Source organism: Neodiprion lecontei, chromosome 4 (genome assembly GCF_021901455.1).
Source record: "Neodiprion lecontei isolate iyNeoLeco1 chromosome 4, iyNeoLeco1.1, whole genome shotgun sequence".
Lineage (NCBI taxonomy): Eukaryota > Metazoa > Arthropoda > Insecta > Hymenoptera > Diprionidae > Neodiprion > Neodiprion lecontei.
The window spans coordinates 9977977-9997043 of NC_060263.1; the positions used below are offsets into that span (position 1 = coordinate 9977977).

General features: G+C 36.8%; 1 protein-coding gene across 8 annotated transcripts in view; it reads right to left on the reverse strand.

Moving 5' to 3' along the window:
• Positions 1–598: 598 nt before the first annotated feature.
• LOC107224575 (ankyrin repeat domain-containing protein 17) overlaps positions 599–19067 on the reverse strand; it is a 46037-nt gene continuing 27568 nt past the window's right edge. For 4 of the 8 annotated variants that reach the window (XM_046738229.1, XM_046738231.1, XM_046738225.1 and 1 more), the window contains 17 exons: positions 17488–17695; positions 17011–17397; positions 15091–15441; positions 14690–14881; positions 13899–14264; positions 13653–13807; positions 11977–12152; positions 11165–11297; positions 10336–11078; positions 9053–9373; positions 8718–8912; positions 8312–8459; positions 7924–8134; positions 6076–6899; positions 3924–5183; positions 1646–1834; positions 599–1549 (listed from right to left, as the gene is read on the reverse strand). In XM_046738229.1, the coding sequence (XP_046594185.1) occupies positions 1526–1549; positions 1646–1834; positions 3924–5183; positions 6076–6899; positions 7924–8134; positions 8312–8459; positions 8718–8912; positions 9053–9373; positions 10336–11078; positions 11165–11297; positions 11977–12152; positions 13653–13807; positions 13899–14264; positions 14690–14881; positions 15091–15441; positions 17011–17397; positions 17488–17695 (5883 nt within the window). In that variant the 3' untranslated portion in view covers positions 599–1525. The remainder of the gene's footprint in view (positions 1550–1645; positions 1835–3923; positions 5184–6075; positions 6900–7923; positions 8135–8311; positions 8460–8717; positions 8913–9052; positions 9374–10335; positions 11079–11164; positions 11298–11976; positions 12153–13652; positions 13808–13898; positions 14265–14689; positions 14882–15090; positions 15442–17010; positions 17398–17487; positions 17696–19067) is intronic. The other 4 variants (XM_046738226.1, XM_046738232.1, XM_046738228.1 and 1 more) reach the window with 4 other exon arrangements.

Consider the following 19067-nt stretch of genomic DNA (forward strand, 5'->3'; position numbering starts at 1 on the left):
CACCTGAAAATATTACGAACATATTCTCTTAAAATTAGGACGTTGCTAAGTAAAATGAAAACATCGTATTTGGTAATTCGTGGAGCCAGATGGAAGATATATGTAAAAGTAGTGTTCCGCCAAGCACTTTATATGTTGGTATTATTAATGCTATATCATGTATATATATCGTAAGTCTCGTGAAGTTCTGTGTTTAATGCAGAGAACATATTTTCATAAGCATACTTCCCATAGAATCATTTGTCAAGTAGCAATGATAAACTCAATGTTCGTTGTCCCATCTTCATATCAGTTTTTCGCAAGAAACACACTTTTGCTAGAATCTTAAAAATTAGTTACGAATCTAGACCTTCAATAATATATCCCGGCGATTCAATGGTATTTCAGTGATACCGGAGCAGATAACCAAATATATTTGATGGTTAATTGGTGCATGTTCTTTCCCGTGCCCCTTTCAATATTGTTCAGCAAAATAATTATTTCAAATGATACGTAATTGAACGACTTATCCTGTAATTGTGTGGAAGCAAAAATAGTCTACTTTTGTTCCAAGCCTCTCCCAACCACTCGTCGATTCTTTTGACATTTATTTTTATGCTTTAAAAGGGGATTGTTCTTCAATTTGGTTATTTTTTTCATTCGTCAGTTTTTTTTTTTTTTTTTTGATTTTCACTTTTTTCGCGGTATGGAAGTAATTGGAATTCCACCACAAATTAATTATTTACATAATCATGGTATATTCATATTATTTCAAATAGTTATTATATCATTCTTATAGCGAATAGTAATAGATAATCATATAGGTACTTTCAACATAAATAAATCAAAAAAGGTTATTTACTGATCATGATGAAACAGTCAATCACTGATAAAGAGCCGTTGTGCACACAATTGCTACTAGAGAAGCCAAAGGCAACATAATAATATATATTTCAATATATTTTTTTTTCTTTTACTTTTTTGTGACGAGCCTGGCAAGTATCGTAGTTTATAAAGTTAGACAGATAGGTAAACCGTCCCAATGACAGAATGAAACAGTCACCATCATCAGCATATCATTATCAATTAGCACGTACGGAGCATGCAACTATCGTGGGACAACAATCGTATTTTTATTTCATTTATTTTATTTTTAGTATTTTTCTTTCTTCATTTTTTCCATTTTTCTCATTTAACTGACGTTACGACCGTCGCATTGAACGCCGTTTAAACGAATCCTGATCGCGGTCCATCGTTAGTTCACATACGCCATATTTATTAATTATTGGTATCGAATAAGTATAGTTGATAATAGCAATAAATTGAAGTAAGGATTTACCATCTTATCACCTAGCATGACAAGTAATATGGATCTGTGTGTCAATGAATATAGGTAGTATTGTAATTTTATGTAGTTAACTAGAAACATCGCTCAATGCATGCCAGGATTTTCTTTTTTTTTCTCAAATCTACTTCTACTCCATATCCCAGTACTGTCAGCCCACATGTTCTTTGAGACGAGGTATCGACGAAAGGCTTTCAAGATTTAATGCGCCCATTTGTTCCACCCCTAGGACAGCAAATAAGCAAATTATTTCTAATTAACAATACCATCCACGGTTAAAATATACAATATGGACCATTCTATCGCTTTCAGGATTCTCACCGTATGCTGTTTATCTTGCACAGAGTCGGGCATCCCCCAAGCAGGTGGTTCCATCTTAGCAGATTCATTCGGAGGTATTTCAGGTAATCCGGCAGCACCAAACTGGCCGGGTAACATAGCCAGACTTGGCATCATAGAAAGTGCAGTAGTACTTCCGTTAGGAAATGGTGGCGGATTATCCATATGACCCTATAACGCATTGGACACGTGTTAGAGGCACAGAAGTTTTCAATCTTTCTTGAACAAAGACTATTTCAAAGAATCTTTATTCTGGCCACAACATGGTATATGGGAGAAATTTTCAACTCTTCGCCTATTCATTGCTCTTTTAAGTTTCTTGATAGTGAATATCAATCACTTAGCAGGAGAATAATGATAGGATATTTTGTTGTTCACTAAAAGTCTTAACAAGGCCACAGATTTATTTTTGTATGAAAATTGATTTAAAACGTTAGAAAACTATCTCGACCCCAACCAAGTTGAAACTAAGGTACAAGTAATCAATGATCCATATTACATATAGATAAAAATGCAGCGACAATTGAGAGTTTGAGATGAGTTACTTTTCACGTTTTCACAAATGATAGATCTTTTACTATGCACGTTACCGTGGATTTGTGACCATAAAAAGTGGATTTAGAAGTTCACCAACTTTTTCAGAATTAATACTCCATTTTTTCTCAACTTCTTTACAATTCAAGAATTGAATATGAATTCTGAAACGTGTCGAGAAATTACAAAGATTTAAATCCCACCAAGTCATTTTTTTACTTGTGACTAGATCTAAGCAATATATGTATGTGATTTTGTATGAAAATAGTACACCATGTGGCATTCTACCTAAAGAAATTTGGAAAAACTGGTAATAAGGGGTTGTCCATAAACTGCTTAGCTATATTTTTAAGACTTTTGGACCCCTCTCCCTCATGTAGTCCACGGTGCCCCCCCTCCCCCCCCTCGCTGCCCCCCAGAAAGGCAAAATATTTGGGGAAAAAATTAAAAATTATTTAAACAAGTAGTCTTTGTTAAAGTTTCATTATTCTAAACCATCCAAAGGAACAACTGGCAAGGCTAGCCATGCATGATATTAATATTGAACACAGAAAAATGAATTTGAATGCATCAATTAGAAAACCATGTATTGCAGACTAAGATCGCCCCCTCTCCACTCCGTATGCTTTCATCTCAGCCCCCCCCCCCCCTCCACAATCCCTTTACTATAGCCCCTACAATCGAGAATTCAACCCAAGAAAGCTACAAAGCGTTTCATTATATCAAATATCATACCCAACAGTGATCGATCAAATGCATGCCTGTAGTATTTTTGACAAATAAAAAGGATTCAAAATTCGAATACCACTTTTCGTATGAGGATGAGAGAATTGATACAGAAAATAAGACTGCATGGACATAGCACAGTCCAAATCTCTAGTTAGGGAAAAACAAAACCATTGAAAAAATCTTTGGCAAAGTCATTTATACCGGTGATGCGCATCACAAACGAAACGATATTCTTATTACTATGTAATAATATTGAATCTGAAAAAATTAACAAAATATAATCTGAGATATCACCAAGTTGAGCAAAGATTTGATAATTGGAACATTAAAAATTATTTAACTTAACTGTTTTTGAGCCAATTCAAATATTTGTGGGCTCTTTTTGCTCTCTGACCAGATCGCTACAAAATGTTCCGGAAAAAATCGAGAAAATCTTACATTACAGTGATAGCCATTTGTTCCACCGTACTTACACAAATATATTTTTACCCACTCTGGAGATAATCTTTTGTTAAACATTTATCAGGCGATCTTTGCAGATCTTTATAGTGAATTAAATAAACCAAAAATATCGAGAATCAGATCAGCAACGCCAAAGTTTGATCATTTTAAATCTTTCATTTATAAAATATATCTGCAAATCGTTGATATTTTAGCACGTATTATTCGAATTTCCTCAGATTCATTTCTGTTACATAACACAGACGTTATTGCATTCATGTTCAGTATAATTGGTGCAAATAAAATTGCTGAATGTCTTTAAAACAGTTTTTATATATTTCCAATTTTTGATTCAAGTTGTGGTCCTATTCGTCCGTAATGTCAGATTCACAAATACCTAGTCGCTGGTTAAATTTATGGCGATATTTGTTTTTGTTTCTGCACCGCATCAAATTCTTTGCCTTCGAACAGTTCAATCAGGAGTAGGAAATTTGTTATTTCAAGGGTACTGCAATATTGTTTTAACCAAGTGAACAAAGAAAATAGTAAGACATACTTGGAAAGTGGATTCCATCATTTGATGAAGTTCGACGTCAACGTTGGACATACGATTGTATGCAGTATTTGAGCGAAACATTTGATTTCTGTCCATTCCTGGAGTAAGATTAGCCCAAGATCCAACTAATTTTTCATTATTAAGCATCCAGTTCATAGAATCTGCATCACCTCCCGGTCCCATCCCCGTTGTATAATTTTTCCAAGCTCTTTCAGTACCAATCGGCCGTGGCACCTTCCGATCTTCGATTTTCAGCTGATTCATTTCTTGCTGTACCTGTGCAGGCGAGGACGGAGACATCGCCGGTGAACCTCCGTTTTCAAGGCCCGTTATCAAGTCGATACCTCCAGGCTGACCGCCCATATTTGCCAAGTGATTGGAAAATCCTATTTGACCCATCATCGGGTCCTGATGAGGAGGATAGCTGTTGTGCTGCGGCGGTGCAAAGGGCCACCGGGTTTGACCGTTTGTCGATATATTCGCATTCGGGGTTCCCCTTGTCTGGGTCTGATATTTTCCCAAAGGATAATTGCCAAGCATCGCCAAGTTTGTGGACTGCAGGGCTGACGGAGGTGGTGCAGGTACTGCGGCAAACATGTTTGGATGAATTCCGGCACCAGCATTGAACATTGGTACTTGTGGTTTGTTGCTGATATGGAGAGAGCTTGAAAAATCCGGTGCTCTAGGGTTTAGCCTCGACATGCTGACGGTGGTGTTTACCGATGCAGACTGCGGCATCGTTTGCGTGAAGCTCTGTATGTGAGGGTGAAAAGGCATCATTGGGTGACCAGGTTGAGCCTCGTTGTTCGGCACCATTTTCAACAGGTTCGAATTCACGTTGGGATGCTCGAACCCGGCATTGTTTCCCTTGAATAATCCAACGTCCAGAGTCTGCTGCGAAGCTGATGGCATAACGTGCTGTGGCTGGTGAGGCGCGTTGTTCCTCGAGTTCATATCACCCTGAAAAACTGGCCTGTTGAATTGCGTCATACCACCTCCCATTTCAATATTTTGCTGAGGCATGACCGGACGCGCTACCGCCAGACTTCCAGGTGCTTTCGAAGGGAGCTGTGCTTCGTTATAATTCGATGACTGGTATTGAACGATACTCGGCGGTTGGATAGGGTTGTGTACTGCCGAGGGCGACACTCCACTTCCAATGCTAGTCCCCGAGGTGCTGTTGCCCCCGCCGCTTGATTTACTGGACACCGGCGAACAGACAGTCGTGCCTCTGTATCCTGGAGCTTTGGACGCATCCACCTGGAATAAAAAATGAAAATTGCCATTAACTTTCTTACTTACCTACACGGTGATATCCCGTGTACGGAAGGAAAACGCAACACATGTTCCAAAAGACGTATCCTAATTTCCGAAATCAAACTAGAATAATTTTTTGTAAGGTTTGAAAGTTTGTGAATTTTGATATTTTCATCTATTTATTAATTGATGTCGAAATCAGAGGATTGAAAAAAAGGATCTTTCGATCAACAGCCGAATTAAAAATGACAGTGAAAGCTGATAATATATGTAGTATGAAAAATCCTCAGTCAACCTGGAGATTCTGTTTTCTGATGAACTAAATTGACAAAATTCTAGAATTTGAATTGCGGAAAATAAAGTCGATTCTACAAGATGGTGAGCAAGCATAACCGAAAGAGGTAAGGCTAAAATTTTCATTGTAATAAGAAACATAAGTATTGAAAATCCTTGCCATACAACAGATACCTCCCCGAATTTTTAAAACTACAAATAATGGATAATTGTTAGCTAATGTCTCTAATAATGATTAAAGGTTCACTGTTTGAGAAATTGTAATATTTCCGAAATCGTATGACATGAGTAATATACCCGCAATACGACCCACCAATGTACAAAAGATGTAACAATCTTTTGTTTGATCAGCTTCATTCTTTTACCTTTGATTTTGAGGTAGATTTAGACATTTTTTTTAATAATATCTGCCGAAAAATTTCCCTTTTTATTACAGCTATAGATTGTATTTTATTCTATCAAGTAATAAAGTCAGCTCGATTAAAGAAAAAAGGATCCTGTTTCAGATATTACAGTGGTCTTTAATTTGCGTATAAACATTATAAACATTGTAAACAATGGACACTGTCAATTTAGATTTTGTAAGATATTCAATACTAACCTGAGGAGGAATGCTGTCGATAAACTTATTGTTGGATGAACCGGAAGTGTTGACTGTTACGCCGCCACCAGCAACAGTTGCAAAATTCATTCCTTTCTGGGATTCGTTGTCCCGGCCTCCCCACATAGATTGTTGAGTAACTTTAGTAAAGGTGTCGTTGAACAATGAGTACTCGAGAGGTGTGTTGGACGATTGCTGCTGTTGTTCTTGCATGGAAGGTGCGATCGGGGTGGAACTGCGTATCTGCTGCTGCTGCTGTTGCTGTTGGGGTTGTTGTTGCTGCTGTTGCATTGTCGAAGGTTGCGTCACCGATGGAGGTGAAGGCGTCACTCGTACAGAGCTTGCCGAGGTTGAGACGACAGTGTTCTCTGACCCGCTCGACGTTCCTTGACCCATGGAAGGCAGAGTTCCGTTGGGACCAGGTGAAAAAGGAATTTTTCCTGGATAATGAGATGGCATTGTCGGCGGCGCGGAAAGCGTAGGCAGTGGTCGGCAGTGTTTCGGTGATGTGCTCGGTAAAGTTTGTTGCGGAGATGTCTGAGGAGTCGTCGGCGCCGTTGACGACATCACCGTAATTCCAGTAGCTGCTTGGGATGGTTTTTGTTTATGTGCAATGGATTGCAACGATGGCATAATTGTAGAAGATGTATGTGCCGAGGCAGTGATTTCCGATAGTTTTGCGGCGAATGTTTGCGTTGTACTTGTTGTTACGATCTTTGTTGCTCTCCCTGCAGTCATAATTGCGCTTGTATATGACATTGTTGTCTTTGTATTAGTCGACGAAGCTAATTGAGCCGCCGCAACGGCTTGTGCTCGTTTTTCAGCTACAAAACAAAATAGTTTTCAAATAATGGATAAAAATAATTTCTCTAGTATCAAATTTTTTTTTCTTTCCATTTTGAGGAATTTTTCTTTTCTAATTTGAGAATTTTCAAGTTTTTGATTTTATCAACAACAAATTGAAATTAATAATTCACATAAGTAGGCTGGTGAACTTAGGAAGAGCCGAAAAGCTATTATTCTATTTTACACTAGAATGCTACGTTAACTAGACTCAGGTTTCGCTGCAATTTGAAACCATTTCTGTGTCAACACATCAAGATATTCCCTTAAAGCTTAGCGTACGATTTCGTTAACGTTGAAGATTTATATAATAACGAATTGCCCGGAAATAAAACGGACTTTTAGTATCGAAAGTACAATGCTGCTATGAATTTTGAAAAAGCTTAATTTTTTCAAAATTTTCATAAGTCATTTCAATTCCACAAATTACATAAATTTTTTCCGTGGAGTTTCAATTCAAATTTATAATTAACCCCTACAGGACGGGAAGGCCGATACATCGGCTCGAAAGTAGTGTCATCTTCGTCACCAACCCAATGACATAGATAGTAAAGTTCTAGGATTTCAAACTAAAAAGTTGAAAAAAATTTCAAAGACCGGTAAGGGTTAAATATTTACGACAAATGCAATACAGTTCATCTGTATTTGGGTATATTGTATCTCTCAAGTAACGTGGTAATAAGTGATCAATTTGTCAAAATTTATGCAGTGAAACTTGAAAGGTAAAAACTGTTTCGGTTTCTGAAAACGGTTCGACTTTTTCAATTGTTAGCTAAATTCAGTCTCACCATTTCATGATTTTTGTCATTTTTCTGTCACAGAAAACTAGTTGGAAAAAAAAAAAAAAAAAAAACGCCGAAAAGAATAACTCTTTTAAAAACCTAGCTTTTTCACAATGGTCGAGTTGTATTCCTAGAATACATATATCATCTTTTTATGAATTTTAAACTCCAAGAAGTTGATCAATCCGAATATACGAATTCAAGCATATCAATTGCTTCATACCTGCTGCGACTAGTCTTGGTGCAGTTGCTCGCGGTATGGAAGCAGGAAAGGCTCCAGCAATTTTCACAGTAGATGATGCTCGAAGGTTCGGTAACAATTGGCCAACAGATGCTACTCCTGGCATGTAGCCAGCTTTGTTTATCTGCGATCCTCCAACGTTGCAAACCAGACTAGGAGGTTTATTTGTTGGTCCTATTTTTGTTTTTGTAGCCTATGAAAAAATAAAACTTGTGATCAATTATGCCTGTGCAGACAATTTTGACGACGATCATCGTATTTATATTCTTATGCAAAACAATCGCAAAATTTTCGAACGCCTCGCCACGCCGTACTCTTACAAGTCCAAAATTAATAGAAAAGTGAAATTGTTAAAAAATAAATAACTTACCGTGAGAGCAGGAATAGTTTTATCCCAAGACGAGGAAGTGACAACAGCGAGCTTAGTTTTTGGTAGCATCTGCAGTATGTCAACGTCGGGGTCCTTGATCAATGTAGCTATCAGCGAGTGTGCTTGCTTCGTAGCGTCGGATGATCCCCTGAAACAAAGATTTGAAATGATACTAGGTCTTTCAAGGGTTTTATAATGTCAAATGAAATTCGACTCGTGAAGTATCCGTCTTTAGACGCATGTTTAATGCTTTCTGCAGTTCTCATGGAAAAAGAATGCCAGTCTACGCATTCATTTATTTTGCATCATCAAAAGCTCGTTCCACAATCTTATAAATATCCAAGACTATAGTAAGTCACTCACATCCAAGTTCATTTATCGAAAATTTCACAGATAATTTACTTACTTTATCGTTATAATTCTTTCACCCTGGCCTTTACTCTGCTTCTCGACTTCGATGTGCGCTCCAGTTGCACCGCGAATGGCGTTTATGTTACTGCCCCCTCTACCAATTACCCTACTAATGGCATTCAAAGGGACAGAGACTTTCTTCGAACGGAACGGTGAGTTCATAAATCTTCCAGAGTCATCAGATTGCCCCCTGTTAAATAAGAGCAACCATATTTTAGTAATAAACAAAAACAAAACGATCGAAAATATTTGGCTAATAAAAAATTCTTTTTTCGCTTCAAGTTGAGGTAAAAAAAATAAATGGTCAATTTATAACAATCTTGTGCTTACTTTCGAACAACTTCTTTCCAGCCTTCATCCCGTTTCCCACCCTGTTTGGGGCTGGTAGAATTATTAGACTTGGTAGAGGTATTAAGACTGTCGTTATCATACTGAATACTGTAAGACTTTTTCCCCTTGCCCGGCATGTACGTCTCGTTACCAGTGGCTTCGAAATCTTCCCTATCGGCTGGATGCCTTGATGACTCAAATACAAGTTGCCCTTTGAGTTTTCGCTCACTCGAACTAACCGCCGCTGCTGTGGCTGCCCTTGTATTGGACACAGATGGAGAAGTGCTAGGCATTCCACCAATATCATTTGATGATACTCTTCTGCAAAAAAAAAAAACTTTTCGTTAAACCTAATTACTTTCGTTTTAGAGTACAATTAGTTTTTCACTTTCCACACGTTTCTCTTGAGTTTTTGGTTAGATACAATAGGACACATTCAAGCTGGTAAAAAAATAAGAAATAACGTTATGGAGGTAGCTCAATTGTGACCGACCCAACTTTCTCGCATTTGTGATCATTGTAACACAGAACTTTGAAGGAAAAATATTTCTGGTCCTCATATGTACATAAATTAGAATATTTCGAAATGAATAGGTGGTATTTTTTCAATTCTGTTACAAATGATAATTGTAAAAATTGTAAGCATCCACACTTTCACTATTTTTGATATATGATAGATATACTGTAGCATGGATGAGATCATGCAGTGACTCTTTTCAACCTGTTATATCTGCTTTGACTTTGTTTGAATGGAAAACTAAAATATACGGCCAAATTATTTTTCCCTCAAGTACTGAAAGATGAAATGTACAAAATTGAAGAAACTTTCCAATTAGTACGCCACATCTGGTCTTTCGCATGCGCAAAACCAACATAACTTGCGATTCAAGCGCAACTTCGGGTGTTATTTGTAACCCGTTGCATATTGGAAAATTGACTCATGTGTCTATCAGTACAATTCTGACTTGCTGCGGGCCATAATTTTTTACGACATCAAGGAACAAGGACCGTATTTACTTAATTTCCACAAGCTGGACCGTTCCAAATATAAATAATCTTAAATTTGATTTCCACGAAAAATTTATAGGATATCTGTGGCTGCTTATTACGTGAATATTTGTGTTAGTTACATTGACCCATACAAGCCTCTACTAAAGTCTCTCCATTATCTGTTACAGCTATTCACAAACGCAACCACACATCTTTGCAAACATAGGGAATAGACGTAGAATAAATTTACGATAAAAATGTATATTTAAGCTGTGAGAACGGATTTGGCTTACTTGTCAAAGTTACTACTCTGCGACTTTGTTGGCGTGATTGAATTGTGGGGTATATTTGAACTAGGCGCTAGAAGTGCCTTCGGGGATCTGTGAGGCGACAATTCTTTTTCGTTATTGCTTGGGCTACTACTTTTCTTCTTTTTCTTATCCTTCTTCTTCTCTCTAGCTTTGACATCGTTACTGCTACAGCTACCTTGACTATTGGCATCAATACCGCTGTCCCCTTCCTCTTTATCAGGATCTTCGGGACTTCTGTTTACCGGAGAAGGTACATGTTCCATCCTTTCGCAATTATCTCCACCCTCCCTTTCGCTATCCTCACCTCTATCTCCTTCTTCATCTCCTGATTTTTTACTACCATCTTCTTTGTCTTCGTAAATCGTTTCGTTTTTCTTATTCTCTTCATGAAGTTTTCGTTTCTCCTCTTTTTTCTCAAGTTTCTTTTTCTTTTTTCGTTCGCGTCTACGTGCCGCAGCTGCTTTCTTCGACTCCTCTCTCGTTTTCTCCATGTCGAGCTCTTCCAAAAGTATAGTTGCATTTTTATTCGCCTTCGCAGCCTGTGTCTCCTTGGCAGCTCGGATTATTTTTACGCATTCTTGACATTTCTCTAGCAGCTCTTTATCACTGACGGTTGCTATATACCTTGTCATCTCCTGATCACTTGGGAATTGGGTTACATGATTTACCATCCATTTCACCACTTTTATGTGGCCTTTGCGAAATGCTGCCATCAAACAAGATACCTGAAATCACATTCACAAGTATCAATTTTAATCAAGAAAGCACGACTGGAGTGCTTGGAAGCACTGTAGTATTTTAGGTGTCTTACCTTTCGGTTATCCTGCGAATCAATGTCTGCACCCGCATGATGAAGTAGATCAACAACATTGAGATGACCTCCATTCGCCGCGAGCCATAAAGGACTGTTACCTTTTTTATTTTTAACTTCCACTTGCGTCCCTCTATGGACAGAATGATCATTGTTCAATAATTATTTTAACCACATGCTGAGCTGCCTAGTTCGTAACAAAACATGAAATAATTCAACTAATAATAAATAGGAATTTCTACTGGGAATTATTCATAAAGTGTGATTTATTCCGACACTTCAAGTAATATTTGACTTACGCTTAGCCAAATACGGAACCCTTGGACATGTTTCCCAAAGGCAGTATTGGGCACTGCCTAATTAAATTTGTAATTATATTACGTTCGTGTCCTTCAATTAGGACAAAGTAAAATACAAATCATATTTGTATCTTTATGTAAGACATACTTTATCATATATAAACTTAATTATAGTTAGCACATCAAATCTAAATTAAATTATATGTTTTTCTAAAAAATAAAACAAAAAGAAAACCTATATAATTTATAATTTATTTCGACTTAATAACAAGTTATATTTGTAATTTGCAATTTGTATTTGATTAATTGAAATCGCATCCTCTCCCTCTCAATCGTGCGGTTAGGATAAATATTTAAAACTAAGCAACACTTTTAAAATGTTTCGTCAAACTTTCCTTCACAACATGTATATATATATATATATATATATATATATATTTGTGGAGGTATTAAAATTTAGAGTTGTTTGATGACAAACAATTGTAATCTGTAAAGTCTGATATTTTCACTTACCGAGAGAGTAGTAATTCTACAAATCGGCAGTGACCCTTGTCAGCTGCGATGGTGAGTGCAGTATCTCGAGAAGAGGGTACTGGAGTAGCATTTACGTCCGCACCTTTAGTGAGTAGGACTCGCCCTACTTCTACATATCCGCCACTGGCAGCCTCCATCAACGGTGTCAATCCCGTCTAAAAATAATTATGCAATGACTCGTAAACCATACAGATATTGTTGTCAAAATTATTTTTCATCCAGATCAGATCGCATAGTTTATTTTAAGGAAACATCAGATGTACCGTCAGGTCAAAAACAGTTTAACCACGAAAACGTCATAAAATATTAATTTTAAAAATGTCACTGGTTTTAGTGATAGAGTTAGGTTCTTTAGCTAACCATGTACCTATTTTCTGGAAAAGCCAGATCATGTCACCCGAAAATCATTAGTGCCCTTCATATTACATAATCCTTAGATCTTTGTCAAGTGCGCTTTGTATTATGTTGAATACAAATATTGTTATTGTTACTATTACCACTATGTTATTGTTCTTGTTATTATTTATCTATTTACTTAAAAGTGCATGTATTTATTTGCAGATAAAGTTTATGTAAACATGAAGAGCTCGACTAGGGCAGATTACAGGCAATAGCAATAGTGTAGTATTTGCGGGTATTTGGAAGAAGTGACTAGAAACCGATTAGAATGAACCTGGTGTCATAGTAAATACTTTGTGATTTATCTGATGCTCTAGTATATCTGAAAAGTGCATGTATTGCATTTGTCAACAGCTGATAAAGATAAGTTTCGGAATGTCTGTTTCATTGATTATTATAGGAAGACAATTGTCAACTAGCTGCGACACGTGATATGAGTAATCAGTTCAGTTGCAGGTGCCACAACTTTCTAAAAATTTTCACTTTGCAGAACTTTTTTAAATTCTATTTTTCTTTATGTCATGGGAATAGACTTTTATAAATATGTAACTGCAGGGCGAAGTTCAATGTTGCTTGATTGTGAACGGCATTGCCTGTTTCCTGCACTCGGTATGCACTGTGCAATATTGGTATAGATGTAGGAGACTGAAATTGGTTTGCAGTGAGCATTAAACAGAAAACGCTGAGTTATCGGTAATGGACTTGTTGTATGGCACATGTTTATTCAAGCTTGAATGTTACTTGCATATAATGATTGGTGAGTCAATTATAAGAAAGAATAAAACATTCAGGAACGATAATAAGTATTCTTTTATTAGGTATGTTCTTTTCTTCCTTAAATTGCCAACAGACTCCAATACGGAGTGAACCTTCCACTAGAAAAGTCCGATGATCATGTGAATACGTAACATCTACTAAAATCTCTCAACGTGATACTACCATCGCCTGTGATGAAAATTTGGAACACTCAAATAGGTAATTTGTTTCAACAACAGTTTCGTTAAGAAAAACGAAATCATCTCAATAGGCAGAAAAAGCTCTACAAAGACTCCTTGAATAGTTCCATCCACGATCAAATTGATATCTCGATTCGTTAACCAAACCGAATTGTTGGTAAAATCTTTTATTCGCGTCTTGGCCAATCGTCGAAATATTCTATTGGATCGTTCATCATGAATCATCAACTGAATACGTTGGAGCATAGGGTAAAAGTGATAGCATTATTAGTAATTATGCTTGTGCGTATTAAAGATTACCTTTGCTCGATGCTCTACATTGGCTTTACGATCAAGCAGAAGACTGACAACCTCGTGTCTTCCTTGGAAGCAAGCAAGGGTCAATGCAGTGTTACGATTCGTCTCAATCTGAGCGTTGATATCACTACCCATATCCAGTAGTAGCTTTACCGCAGCTAAAAATTGGGAAGTCAATCAACATTTTTTACGCTCTTCTACACAACGGCAGTACCAGAAATAGCATCGTGTCAAAAAAAAGTGAATTACCCGTATGTCCATTCATGGCAGCAAGCATTAGGGGGGAAATGCCCAGCTTGGACCCGGTTCGGGAATTAATTTCGGCTCCATGGCTAAGCAAAAGTTTGATAATATTGACGTAGCCTCCTGAAGCTGCCAGACTAAGCGGCGTGTAGTCCGAGACATTGCGATGCTCTTTGTTGGCAGATCGGTTCAGCAGTAGCTCGACCACCTCGTACCTTCCTCCGCTACACGCCAGAGAAAGGGGAGTATCCTTGGTACGTTCCGATTGAGCCTCTATATCTGCGCCATGGTTCAATAGGATCTCCACTACCTTCTCATGCCCGGCAGTCGCAGCCAATATCAGTGGTGTGAAACCTTTTTTGTCTCTATGTTCTGCAAAAATTGAGACGCTGGTTCAGCAACAATTAATTCCAGAATTTTCCAAAAATAACCAATACTTCTGATTGAATACAATCATTCATATGGAATAATGTTTAGAGACAGACTGTCCGATTGCACAAAAAGATTGATAATCGATGAGTTTGAACTTGATCGTCACAGAATACGTTGTGGCTACTATGAGTCCTTTCGAGTATTGTTAAGGAGCAACTGAATTCTTGAAGTCTACATCTTGTAGAAATACCAAGGGCCTTTGTAACATTATATGCGTACAATTCAAACTTTTTATTTACGCACAAGACTCAAATAAGGCATAATTTTTAAATTTGATATACTTTGAAAACAACAAAAAAACTTTATTTTCCTGGGTCTATTTATAAGTCACGTTAACAAACCGAGTTGAAGCTGATTGTACTTACCGATATCAGCGCCACGGCTCAAAAGTAATTCAACAAGTTCTTCATGTCCACCAGCACAAGCTAATGTCAGGGCAGTGTCATGATTGCTGTCTGTTTCAGAATCTACATCCATACAAGAGAATGGAGCAGGAGGTACTTGATTCGGTGCGTAACTGCCAACCGTTGGTACACCAGTCGTGTATTGGCCTGCTACTATAAGTACCAAATTGAAGGAAATTTATAAGAATACGTTGGACAAAATAGTATAGGAATGAATGAGTAAAATATAAGAAACGCATTATGGGTAATATGCAGAAGAATTGAGTTGGACATTTCAAAGGAAAAGAAAGACTGTATTGATACACCACAAGTCAATAAAATCCCTAGCAGAAAGCGATATTATACTTGTATGCAAAACAAACCTGCAGCAGGATCAAGCTGATAGCTTTGTGCAGGGAAATTAGCTCCTTGTTGTTGTACTGGAGGAGTAGCGGTTTGTTGTTGACAAGATTGTTGTTGATTTAGAAGCGGGAATCGACCCTTCTTGCCTTTTCCAGTAATAGCAGTGTTTCCAGTAACAGTGCATGCCTGCTTCTTGTCATTAGCGGTGGTGGCCAATGTTGCAGAAGCAGCTGGTGCCTGAGTTTGTGTTGCTACTTGTACGTGATGAGTGCTACAAGCTGTGGACTGTGTATAGCTGTTCGGAGATTGAGGTAGGCTATCTACTACGGCGCTAGCGACAGTGGCGGGTGGCAATGTTTGCGTAGGAAATGCTATAATCAAAAACATTGCGTGTTTACTAAAACGAATCCACGTATTAATAATATACAGAAAAAAAAGAAATCGAAAAAGAAATAATTGTTGAACAACATTTTTGATGGGAGAAACTCGTGAATGCCATTTCAAAGAGACATAGGGATAACAAAGTTTAGTATACATCGAATCAGGTGGTAGTTTGCTTTCCAATTCGCCAACTTTCTCCCATTTTCGCTGAAGGAAATTCATACTTTATTTCTAATGTTTGAAAAAAAATCAAAATTTTACAATATTTACATGGTTTTCTATTTTTTAGAACAATCAAAAAAAAAAGAATCAGCGATTTTAACTTGATAAGATACCGTAAATACATTCGGTATCGCTGCAATTCTCTCAGAATTAAATAACAGCTTTCATTTTTTTTTTAGTTGCTTGTGATAAAACATTATTCTCTCGCCTTACTAAGTGTCGTGAAACACTTAGCAACGTGCGATACTCTCTATGATTTTTTTTAGTCGTGAAACGAAATTCTCAAGTCTTAAATACATTTCAAATTCTGCATATCCGACATTAAGGTTTGAAAATGAAACAATATTTTACTTATAAATTTGAAACTACTAGACTTGGACTTTTCTTGCTAGTTATTTTTCCTGCAAACTAATAAAAAAGAATATTTCCACGCAGAATCAATATTGATGGGGTGACTGTTCATTGAGAAGAAACATGCCGTAACTTTGCAAAATGTTAATAATTTGCATTCTACTAGATTGAAAATTTCAAAAAATGTTTATTTATTTGAAACTTGAATGATTCTTTTTACTTGCAATTATTTGGCATAAAAAGTAAATAAATAATACAAAGCTCTGTTAGATAAACAATAACGACCATGCTCTTTGGTTGGAGGAATAAGATGCTGACACTTCCAATTTTGCCTATTGCTATGTCAGTAATGAATAATACAAAGGAATGGTTTGAACGACCATGGACAGAAGATGATTAATTTTTTTCAACCAAAAACAACGTAAGAATATACATTTTTATTCTATTGATTTCAAGTGCCTATCTATTGTCCGAGAACGTGCAAATTGTTACTTTGCAAATATTTAAAAAATTAATTACCATGAACGTGTTGTTTAATCAAGTTCCAAATTCAAAATTGCTAAATAAGTAAGAAACCGTGAAATTTGCGTAACGTAATTTATGGAAGGCCCCTTATATTTAAGAACCATCCAATTTAATTTCCATGGAAAAAAGTCTCGAATTGCCCAATAGTACAGAACAATGAAGTAAAAATACTATGGAATACCTACAAATTTATCATCTTGTGGAGATAGGAGGTAAAAAGATATTCACAGTATAAAATTCTGAGAGAACTTCTAACAGATTTCCGAAATTGCTTACTTTTACCCAATTTTCCTACTTATTACTCGAACCCCATTAAATTCTCTCGATTTACTTAGAGATCCAAATTTTCCAAAACAATCACCACCCTGAGTTTGCGTTAGAGAATAAAAGTAAAACCCAGAAATAAAGAAATAGCATGGAATCCATAAAATATACAACTGTTATGCACAATTAATGCTTACACAATTGAGACGACTGTAGAAGTAGTTGAGACTGAAAAGCATCACCAGCGATCATTTGCATACCGGCTTGAAGGCCTGCTTGAAAACCGCTCAGTCGATCGTTTAGCATTTGATTTTGTAGGGGCTGCGTACCAGTTAATTGTAATCCTGCTGATATATCTGCTTGGATTTGTACACCTGTGCTTGTTACTTGAAGCGACGGCAGCGTTGGCAAAGAAACCGACGGTCCCGATGGTACGGGGACGGCAAAATATTCTCTGGTAGTATGGGGTGGGCTAATAGCTTGTTGCATCATTTGACCAGGTTGGTGTTGCTGCTGTTGTTGCAACTGTTGATGAATCTCTTTGCTAGTCGCTTCAAGCTTCATCTTTTCTTGATCCTCCGCTGCTATTGGTTACAAAAATTAACATTTCATCGCAAAAATGGCAATCATTTGTAACGTAATAATTGAAGATAAGAAATGAGATTTTCACTCACCATTCGCAACATCATCCAGGCTAAAGGATTCGAATATTTCAGCAACATCGTCAATAGGTATCTGCGTTCCATCTTCCAGTTTCAAAATTTTTTCATCTGTAGCTAACGCTTTGGCCTTTTGTGCAGCAGCGAAAAATGGGCAAGCCCCTTCTCTATGCAACCTGGCCAGTTCAGGATCCATCTGTTCAGGAAGGTTTTGTTGTGGTGCCTGCTCAACAATGATATTTAAAATTGTATCAGTGCAATCGCCACAGCTTGTTAGTTTAATTTTAACGTGACCAAATTATACTTCAATTTACTAAATAGAAAGAAATAGAAAAAAGAAAAAACGAAACTAGAATAAAAGGCCACATAAGCTACTATGACAAATTTTAGTTGCCGTTTATGTGATCTGTTTCGTAATCTTAATACTGTATTAATACTGTATAAAGCATTGTGCTTAATCAGCATCCAAAGTAAAAAAAAAAAAAACAACGTTCGTACAAACCGTGAGTGTACAATAGCACTGAAAAAATCGTTTTTTTGTCAGTCATTTTCTCGAACATGAATTGCTGTATTAACCCTTTCAGTCATAGTGGGACCGCTACGGTCCCACCCTGTAAAAAATCACCTCAGAGCTCTAGTATTGAACCAAGGCCTCTGAAAATACGTATCTAGGGGTTTTTTGAGTCGCTGATCACGAATATGAGGTCAGATTTTGAAAATTCAAAATGGTGGATCCGCTATAGTCGATCCAATTGGGCAATGTGACAATAAAAATTTCAATCACGTAAAATCTTATTTTATCAAGAATATTCCTTCAAATATACATTAGAAATAAATATTTCAGTTAATTTGAGATGAAATTTGAGATAATTAAAATCCGTGGTTCCTCATCATTATCATTGATATATATATATGTATATATATATATATATATATATATATATGTGCGTGCGTGCGTCATAATAGGGATATTAAAAAAAAAAAACAAGTAGAAGAAAAAAAAACAAAATAAAAAACACAAAAAAATAAAAAAAAAAAAAACACGGAAAATAAAAGAAAAAATACAAAAAACAGAAAAAAACACAAAAAAAAAAAAACAAACAAAAAAGTGGAACTAGATGCTCTCCACGTCCTCGTCGTTAGTTCCGGGTAGGGCTAAGAGAGAGACACGAATATAGACAAAGAAAGATAAGATGGCATTTGCCATCTTGGATTTAGAAATTATCAAGTTATGACTTCAGATTCGTGATCAGCCATTCCAAAATCCCCCATATGACTAAATTCAGGCCAAAATATTGAGCAGAAAGATATAAGATATAAAACTTGACGTCCAGCATATCGGATCCGCCATTTTGAATTTTGAAAATCGAATGCCAGATTCGTAATCAGCGACCCCGAAAACCCCTGAGTACAAAGTTTTAGAAGAATTAATAAGTATTTGGAATTTCACGTCCGCCATATTGGATCCGCCATTTTGAATTTTGAAAATCTAATGCCGGGTTCGTAATCAGCGACCCCGAAAACTCCTGACTACAAAGTTTTAGAAGAATTAATAAGTATTTGGAATTTCACGTCCGCCATATTGGATCCGCCAT